We start from the raw sequence: 10,209 nt of genomic DNA, 5'->3' as shown, positions 1-10,209 counted from the left end.
TTCATTCTTAAGATGATCTTTCTTCATCCCTCAGCTTCTTGCTTAGGAATCACCTGACCACTGAAACCAAGTTCGATTACCTTTAAAAACAAAGCTGTGAGGCACCTGGGTGGCTCAGTCACTTAAGCATCTGACTTCAGCTAAGGTCATGAGCTCATGGTTCGTGAGTTCAAGCCCAGTGTCAGGCTCTGTGCTGACAGCTCAGAGCCCGGAGCCTGCTTCAGATTTGTGTCTCCCTCTCTCTCTGTCTCTTCCCTGCTTACTCTCTGTCTCTCTCTGTCTCTCTCTCAAAAATAAATAAACATTAAAAAAACCCAAAACTTTTATGTGTGTTTTGTAAAAGCAACAGCATATACTCTATAAATACATTTACAGGAGGAAACAATAATTTCCTTTCGAGGAAAATCTTTGATTTTTCGAGTTTTTGTTACCCTCAACTAATGTTTTGCCAACTAGTACTTACTTGAACTGTTAAGTTTTCATAAATACTTATGGATGGTTTATTATATCATCTGAAATAATTCACATATTTATATTTTTGAGTAGAGTTACATAAAACACTGTAGTGGACCACAGGCAACTAAGATGTGTAGCAAAGTCTGACTCAAAATGTACCTGATTGGAATGACATACTTATCAATTTAAAGTCCAGGATTACTGGACACAATGAAAGGAAAAAGGGGGGAAAAAACTCTTGTTGAGAAATTCTCAGTATAATATTAATATTCTTTCAATAATAATTCTCTAAAGTAAAGCTATAGATTTTTCATCACAGCTCAGTATACATAGAGATTAACCCGAATAGATAGATGCAATTAATAGTTTTCTTAGGTTGGAGCATGACCTTGAGGAAAGGACTTGATTTTCTTGGTTTTGAAAGACTGGTAAATAATGTTCTGAGCAGAGCATCTTCAGCATTTATTGACACTGGAAAGCACTATTGCAAAAAGAGACCAGGAGTTAAACAGAGGTTCAAGTCTATACAGTAACCTGACCCCTTTCCCCTGGATATGTAGCCACATCTAGAGCCATCGCTGGCCCCATCAACACCCTGCATGATGTGAGTCAAACAGGTTGTGGCATTTTAATGACATTTCTGGAAAAACAGCTGATTTACATGGCAATCATCACAGAAGCATTCACTCTTACAGATTTTTACTTCTTAAAAATGAAGAAACAAAACAGTGTAATGGAAGTATATGTCAGAAGACTTGGGTTCTAATTCCTGTTCTGACAGTGGTGTGACAACAGCAAGTTTTTTCTCCTGAATGAATTTCCCTCTCCTTATCTGAAAACCGAAGGGATTGGATTTGAGGGGGGCTCCCACTAAAATGCCCACAGGAGCCATAAGCACCCTGACCTTCTTATAGTAATGACAACTGATATTGAGGCTCCTATTGGGGTGCTAAAGACTGTGAGAAAATAGAGAATGCTGCTTCTTACTAGGGACAGTCAATAACAGTAGATTGTTTCCAGGAGGGAATGCAGGTCCTGAGATGCCATATTGTCAGATTTTTCAAGAAAACACAGTTCAGACTTTTATGCCAAATATTCTGGTTTTCAAATGTTGGCAACTAATTTAAATTGGGGTGGGGGGAGACCACTGTGAAGGCCAAACTAAACATAGGTATAGTGGGTTGGGGCCAGTGGCTGCCATTTTGTGACCTCTGCTTGGAAGCCTCCAGTCTCCCCCTGCCCGTGGTTCTGCTGGAGGATGGAACAGGAGTGTCAGGCTGGGGCCACAGAGCACTAACTCCCTGTGCAACTCTAATTAATCTTCTTTTCACTTGGTTTCATTAACATATGAATACAGTAGGGAATCAGAGCAACCACAGTCAGTGGGATGGATGCACTTTTACAGAAAGACAGCACATAAAATAAATGCTCTGCATGAGTGGGGATCTTGATGAAATGGTAGAGCTGCAGTGTGATCAACGAGACCACAGCACAAAGCAGCCGAAAGCTCAGCTTGTAGCCATTTTCCCCTCGGCAGCTCCTAAGGAACATCTCTGAGTTGATTGCAAAGCCCAAGCCAAAGAGTACCCCAAGGTTTCTCATGAGTCCGGCAAAAGGTGTGGTGTCAATGTGGATCCAGTCCGGGTTGGCACACCACTTCTTGGCTATGGGCACAGACCACAGCAGGTCAATGTCAAGCAGTCTGAGAAGCAGGTAAAAGCCCAGTGCAAACAGAAAGAGGAAGAGGTTGGTCTTCAGGTATGTGCTCAGACTGGCTGTTTGGATGCCTGGAGTGTGCTCAAAAGCCTCTGCCACAAGCATGCCTGAGGATCAGAAAAAGACACTGAAGATGACCATGAGCCCTCAAGCCCCTCAGGAATCATCCCTCTCTGCATTAAAGAATTTACCACTGTCTTCACAATAAAAGTCTTTAGACGTCTAGGTTCTATCCATTTTCCAAAGCCCCTTTCTTAAATAAAAACACACACTTGCCCGCATGGTCTTTTCAACCATCCCTGTTAGCCCAGGTGGATCACTCAGGAATCTGTGGCACTGGGAGACAAATACTACATAGGCAGAGCACTGATTTGGGTGCTTGCAATTAATATTTCAATTGCCATAGCCTATTAACTACAGAGCCTTTAAAAGGTACGTGGGGGAAACTCAGTCATGGGGAGTGCCGCTTCAGGAATACAAAGCAGCTGCTAAATGAAGTCCATGGTCATGTAATAATCACTTCAGGTGTATCAAAGACAGTGGCATAGTGTGCAGGCTGGAGGGCCATTATGAAGTCCCCCGAACCAAGACACGAGCAGGCTGTCTGAGGTGAAGGCTTGGGAGTCAGACGTGGCCCTGGCCACACTTCAGAGAAGCCCCATCTCCCTGCGCGTTATGTGCTAATGCCATCGAATGAGACTGTGCATTGTGTACATGGAGGATTTGAGAGGTGTGTTGAACTGCTTACGCTCCCAGGGTAGCATTTAGTATCAGTGGCTTGACAGAATTACCTGAGACTGGGATACTACCTACCAGGGAGAATCTAACGACATAAAACAAATGACACTAAAGTTTTCCAAGGATACAACTAAAGGTAAGTGATCATATTTACCACCAATTACTCCAAGAATAGCTTGATGAGGAAAATGTGTTGCTATGAATACTCTGGAGATGCAGACACTGATTTGAATCAACCAAAAAAGACTCCAAAGAAATGACCAGGTCAGTCTACGATGGAAGAATAGATATAAGCGTAAAAAGTAGAGAAATTGTATCACTCATAAAATTAAGGGGGTGACACCAGATGATCTTTCTCAGAGGACTCTTCTAACTGTGATATAACATTATGATTCTAGAGACTTTTCTCTCCCCAAAATGTTTCCATGTGCTTCGTAAGATTTGAAAAGCTTTAACAGAGGTTCCTAAAATTTAGCAATGCATTAAACTTGACCAGTGCGATATCCTGAGATTTTAATAAATGCTATAAAAGGAAGATAATTTGATACCCTGATAATTATTTTAAAGGAGTATGGTAAATTCAAGTTTGGGGGGAATTATTAATATCCAGGAAGACCTAGAAATGATCCTATACATTTTTACTCTCTGTGGTATGTGCTTCATCTTTATCCTCTCAACATTTTTTTCTCTGAAGTAAATTCACTGGAGAGTCCACTGCCACTCTGATGAAAATCATACAAGCATTTCATCAGGGGCAAATTTTCATTTGGTTCAATTTCACAGACTCTCAAGAGTCCTGATTCCTTGTTTTTTTACATATAGAAAATAAGAGACAAGGGAATTGACCTAAACATTATATACTTTAGCTTAGAAGTAGCAATGTGCAATAAAGCTTACAAAAATATTGAAGTCCAAGCTCATCATTTTAATAAAGAATTAGCAATATTCAGTTATAGGAATCCTTGGGGTTTTGCTCCCAAATGTTTGTTCCTGATAATTGGGCCAGACTGGTTATGGAAAAAACTAAATAGAAAGAAATGAGACTTTCCAAGAGGAGGTAAGCAGGAGTTATCCATAGGGAAGAAGAATAAACAGGAATTTGGTAATATTAAGATAAAGAGTAGGCACTCAATAAATATCGATGGACAAAGGAAAGGTTACAGTTATAAAAATCTAAAGGGAATCATAGAATTTTTTTTGAAAGAAAGGTTTTTTAAGGTTTGGAAATTTGAGGAAGAAATGAACTACAGAGAAAAGGTGAGGCTTGTTAAGATTCCTATTTTGAATACTTGTCCATGGATAGAAAATGTTAATTTCTTTTCATTACAATGTTTTACTGTTGTTGTTTGCGGTTGGATAATAAACACCTTAAGGCATACAAGTTGCAGTCTCACTAAAATAAACTTTGAAAATACCCAAATCTCTTTGGTGGTTTGTTTCTTTTATTGTCCAATACTACTTTAAAAGTGGAATGTGCAATAGATCTTGGAATTTTTTAATTTTATTTTTTTGATTTTTAAATGTTTATTTAATTTAAGAGAAACAAAGACAGCATGAGTGGAGGAGAGGCAGAGAGAGAGAGAGAGAGAGAGAGAGAGAGAGAATCCCAAGCAGGCTCCACACTGTCAGCACAGAGCCCGATGTGGGCTCGAACTCACGAAGCCATGAGTTCATGACCTGAGCTGAAATCAAGAGTCAGATGTTCAACCGACTGAGCCACCCAGGCACCCTGGAAATTTTTTATTTTAGAAGAACTTTAACATGATGGTATATGTTATAGTATCTTAAGCAATTAACTGAAAAATCTTATCTCAGTAGCCTAATAATTTATGATTCAAGTGATGCCCAGGATTTTTTTAATGATAGTTAAAAGTATTTCAGGAGAGAAGAGAAGGAAACATCCCAATTCCTATTAGAATTATGAATAATCTTAAAGTTGTAGGCCTTTCTAAACATTATGATTCTATTAACATTAAATCTACTAACATTCAAATTTAAGTTTGCCTTTAGAATGTTTTTAGTTAAAAAGGTTGAATAGTCTTTTAAGCTAGAATATGTTATTGATGTCAAAAATGTTGGCTATTCAAAGAAGAAAACGTAATTTTTCTGAACTGATACATTCAAAGGGAATGATGATTCTCAAAACTTCTTGTTAATCTTAAAGCAAGGGAATGTGCATGCAAAAATACTTCCTTATATAATTTTAGACGGCTTATTTATGAGCTACTAAAGTGATAATGTATTATGGAAACCCAAAGGCACTTCCAGCAAGCCATTAGTCAATTAAACATTTCCAACCAATGTGGCAATAGCTCTGAGCCAAAGAGTAGATTACCTTAAAGCAAAATATTAACTTTCTATTCATTTTGCTATTTTGGCTATGATAGAATAGGATAAGCACATCTCAACAACTAAAAATATGCCAAAGGAAATGTTTTAAAAAGTCTTTCTGTATTCAAGACTTTCTGTATTCACATTCCAGTGGTACAGACACTGGAGCAAAGCTGACCTGTGCAGAGTGGTAGACGACTTATCCATCCGACTGACAGTGTGGCTCAGGGCAGCTGTTACCATGACATACCAGACACATGATGAGCCCATTGCATGGCCAGATGGACTTCCTGCAACAACAAAGTGCTGATCCATTTGAAAGGTGGTTAATAGCGTATCAGTATTAGAAGTAGACCACAGAATAGCATATTAGCCATGAAAGTTACAAACAACTCAGGAAAAAAAAAAAAACCCACAGGCTATATGTAATGTTTAGGAATAGGTAGAAATAAAAGAAGTTGAGACAAATTGAGCCTCAAAACACTATTTCAAGAATTTTTTTTTCAGATTTTTCAAGTTCATCAAATTCTAGAAATCAAAATGTTCAAGGCTAATTAAGAACTTGAGCTGTTACACCCAAATCTGCCACATCCCTGCTTATTTTTCATGGCTAGTTGTTTTTAATTGTTGAGAAAATTAAAGTACTTGTGTTGGATCTGGAATCCATTAATTTTCCTTGGGCTGAAAAGTCAAAACATCTGAAGGGTATCATTACTATGTTCTGGTTTACCAAGTGACTTACAATTAACTGCTATAAACTAGCAGATACATCAGTGCCTATCTTGTGTCTGGCACCACTGCAAAAGGTGTCTTTGTCATGGAATGGACGAGGGAAGCTGTAAAGGGCATCAGTCCTGACACACGAAGCCTGGCAGCCTTTTTGCTCCCAGAATGTCTTTCCCATGCTGCTTGATTTTTTAAAAAATCACTTTACTTTGATGTTCACCATGAGTTTTTACCAAGTGGAGATTTATTCAGATTAAACACACCTCTTTGAAAACCACTGCATTAAAAAATACAATCTATTTCTTATAGATCTACTTCTTTCAAAGCTATACCTTATACCGGATTTTTCAGAGCCTTTTACACGCTTACATGAGCTGTAAATCTTTAGGGAGTGAATATAGAATGCACTATTCCTTTTTTTTTTTTTCCAGAAAATGTTTTATGAGATAGAACACACACTGGGAAATTCTGGGATAAACCAAAGTAGCATTTCAATTGTCTCAAAGGTTATCCATCCATCCGTCCGTCTGTCCATCCATCCATCCGTCCATCCAACGTTGGTTTCACAAAGAAAAAATATACATCATTTCTGTCCTGATGGAATGCATAGCCTATTGGAGGAGCCAAATTAATTACAGTACAGTGTGATAAATAATATAACAGATGGATGTGTACTTTTATGGGAGCAAGAAAGAAGATATTCAGAGAACTCATTAGGAACTTACACATTGACTATATTCAGCATGAGTTTCAGGATGTCAAATGGAAAGAATTTTATGCTATGTAACAAACTGTGGTAAGGTATGTCACACATTCTTATAAATTAAAACAACATGTAATTTTACCTTAATATATATTTTAAAAACCTTTTCAAAACTTAAACTCAATTTTCATAGTAAATATTTTACACTCATACAGAATCTTACTTATAAAAGGAAGTGGCCCAAGAAGTCTATTTATAGTCTATATATACAAGAGAAAAAAAGAAATTTGAAAGAAAAAAGTCTATGATTAGAAATAATCTCTACTGGCAGTAGTAAAACCAGGAAGTCCTTACCTCATTCATGAGATTCTCAAAAGATCCATAATAATTTTGAAAGTTGCTCAGCAACAGACAAGTCAACATTTCTAGAATTTTAATATAGTTCTTTGGCAATTTCTTCTAGCTAACTTTTTTGTTTGTTTTAGAATCAAACCATTACATTCTTCCCAGAAATAAATGCCAAATATAAAATCATTTAGAAAGTAGTCTCCCAACTTACCCTTTTACAAATAACAAAATGATTGTTCACAAAGCTTTCCTTTTCATTAGCAATTGTTATGCTTATGAACTTTTAGTATCCTTACTCATGACATTTTCTTTAATACCCTATATAATATCATATAGTTATTAGATAATAATCATACATAATGACTCTCTGTTGGAATATCTTTAGTAACTCGAGGCTGCTATAATTGCTTACCTGGACCTGTTTCACATGTAGTGGGGAACTGTTCGAGGCATGAACTTGAATGATTTGGGTAAATCTGAGTTTCTTGGACCCACCAGTAAGGCCGATGACCGAACAATATCCTGTATTTAAAGAAATACAAATATGCATACATATTTAAACACACAACTATTGCTTAACCGGAGATTAGTTATTCTCTCCTATAAAAATGACTCAAGCAGAGGTTTGATGGGGAAAGTTCATGATTAAGAGACTGGGTTCTGGTCTGTCTCTTATTACAGAGGATGACAGTCATTTGGAGCTTTGGCATCCTAGTTTCCAGTAAAAACGGGGACTTTTTTCCTTGTAAGGAAACTTCTGTGGGTGCTTTGGATTCTTACACTGGGTGGTCCCTGGAATTATCAATCTGTTCATTATGGTGCTGCTCATTTAACTAACCTCTTGTTTAATCACAACATATGTGATACAGGGTTTGGAATTTACTTATAAGTCAGATCAAGTATACGTTTCTATGCTTTTTGTAAGTTCTATTTATGAATAGGTGTTTCAAGTCAATTGGCATGTTTGAAAGATTTTCTAAGTAGAAACTACACACATCTGAAATGTGATCATTAAGCCAAAGCTACAAATTTAAGAATAAGATTTACAAAAAATGAAAGAAAACAGAAGGCTTACCATTTAAAAATAAGATTGAACCAATCCCCAATGACTGCTACCCATATCATCTTGGTTCCAACTGTCTGATTAAGTTGAAACCAAAGTGGAAAATAAATAGAAAAGATATTCCGGGGATCACCAACATTGGACATAAAATTTAGAAAATTGTAGTAAGCTCGGTAGTCCTTCTGCAAATGCTGAATAACGAGCACTCCATTCCTATGAAGGAAATCCATCTTGAAAGAGAGGCAATTCTAAACATAGAGCAATCGGAGCTGAAGTGCTCTGAGTCCCACCGTTTTTATACACTACCCATGTGGCGTATCTGGCCATTACTGTAACATGTGATGCTGGCCATCTGTGAGAGGGTACATCAATCCTCCTCTGCTGAAAAGCTCATGTGTTGATGATCTTAATTGGTGCCGAAGAGGTGAAGTACATGCTGATCTGTGGCAAGTCGAGGGGAAATTTGGGTGGAGACACAATGAATTTCTTATGCAATCTCCCTTTTGTGTACACAGTTGGATCATGTTTGCTTGAAATTTTTTGCACAGTTCATTTCCTTCAAGGGCAGAGACATTGGCAATTTCTATGCTTGGCTAGAAGACTACACAAATAATTACTGCATGTCAAATAGCCCTTAGAGCCATGCATTTTAATATAAAATAGACTGTGGCTCTTTGACTATTTTATTGGGTCTTAGAGAAAAACGTATGGGTAAATATCTGGGCATGAAAAATTTACATGTTATGACAGGTTATTTTCTGATTGAAGACTTTTAACTAAAAATATTTTGATATTTCTCTTTTAGCAGAGAGAATGATATGGTATATAAGGAATAGAGAAGGAAATACATGAAATACATGAAATCTGCAAGGAAACGTATTGGCTTTTGACTATAAGGCAAGAAAGCAGACACAGAGGTCACCTGGGTAATAGAACTGTGTTAAGAATGAGTCATATTTTTATGGACAAGGGAATACAATTGAGTCAGGGAATCACTCCTGCGACAGAAAGATAAAAATCAACTTTAAAGGGCTGTTGACCAATCAGGAAAATGGTTTATTGAAAACAAAAGTGTTCAGCAGAAATATGAGGGAAGCACTCAAACACCCAAACAAACATGTAGATTGGGAATACACAGAAGGGCAGACAGCTCAGAAAGACCCAGAGGCTGAGGCGTTCCAGGGTCCCCAGAAAGCAATGAAGCGCCCCCACTCGGCGGCAGAGGGTGAAAGTAAGTCACGTGTTTGTTCTTTTACCATTCAGATCCTTGTCTTCTCTCATCTCAGCCTCCTCACTAGGAGCCATCTTCAAAGGATATCTCTTGGGGTCCTTGGATTTCTCTTGGGAGTCCTGCTCCATCATTCAACAGCACCATTGTCATGGGGATCCAGCCTCCCTAGGTGCTCCCCTCACCCCCACCTCCCACCCCCAGCCTCTGTTGCTGCCTTGGAGGAAATGCTTTGACTGCCCATTAAAATCTTTCTGGATATTTTTGGAAAATGCCCTAGCTTTGTCCTACCCCAGGCAAATTAACTTTCTGGTGATGGGACACAAGCACTGGTATTTCAAAAATACTTTCCAAATGATTCCAATGTACAGAGGGGGTTGAGAATCATTATTATAAAGAAATTTATATATTATCTATTCTCCTTTCAGCCTTAAGCACCACCCCCCCCCGCCCCGCCAAAAGTCAACCTGAAAGAAGCTTTAATGACATTTAGTATATAAGTCATTGTATGCAACTGGATTTTTCTGTCAAATTCAATGTTTACATCGACTGATGTATCTTCTCAAGACTTCAGAGATTCTGTCTAGAATTAAAGAAAACCCTACTCTAATGAGAAATTATAAAGCTGGTGACAGTTTGCATACAAACTCGGCATTGTGGCCCAGAAGAGGTGAGGCAGTGGTGACGACTCAAGTGGCACTCCTACAGCAGGGCATGCTGATGGCCGCCTCCCTCACTGAGCTTTCTGTGATGAGCATCTGGAAGGAGGTTAAAATACAGCCTGGTATCTGTGGACAAGAACACTGGTTTGACTGGTGGTGAGTGGCAGCAGGTCGTTTTTCAGAAAGTGACTTTAAATGGTTACCAGGAAGTGGGTATCAATCTCTATCCACAGTGAGA

At 38.2% G+C, this 10,209-nt stretch overlaps 1 protein-coding gene across 1 annotated transcript; it reads right to left on the bottom strand.

Annotated features, from left to right (window-relative positions):
• Nucleotides 1–902: 902 nt before the first annotated feature.
• Nucleotides 903–8,327, bottom strand: G6PC2 (glucose-6-phosphatase catalytic subunit 2). Its single transcript, XM_045475086.1, has 5 exons — nucleotides 8,094–8,327; nucleotides 7,431–7,540; nucleotides 5,420–5,531; nucleotides 3,065–3,180; nucleotides 903–2,279 (listed from the first exon to the last, which is right to left on the bottom strand). The coding sequence occupies exons 1-5, from the start codon at nucleotides 8,309–8,311 to the stop codon at nucleotides 1,768–1,770; spliced, it is 1,068 nt and encodes a 355-aa protein (XP_045331042.1). The 5' UTR covers nucleotides 8,312–8,327; the 3' UTR covers nucleotides 903–1,767.
• Nucleotides 8,328–10,209: the final 1,882 nt, after the last annotated feature.

The sequence above is a fragment of the Leopardus geoffroyi genome, chromosome C1, assembly GCF_018350155.1.
Source record: "Leopardus geoffroyi isolate Oge1 chromosome C1, O.geoffroyi_Oge1_pat1.0, whole genome shotgun sequence".
NCBI classification, from domain to species: Eukaryota; Metazoa; Chordata; class Mammalia; order Carnivora; family Felidae; genus Leopardus; species Leopardus geoffroyi.
Note: the sequence above shows the minus strand (reverse complement) of the source record. Positions and strands in the feature narration are given on the sequence as shown.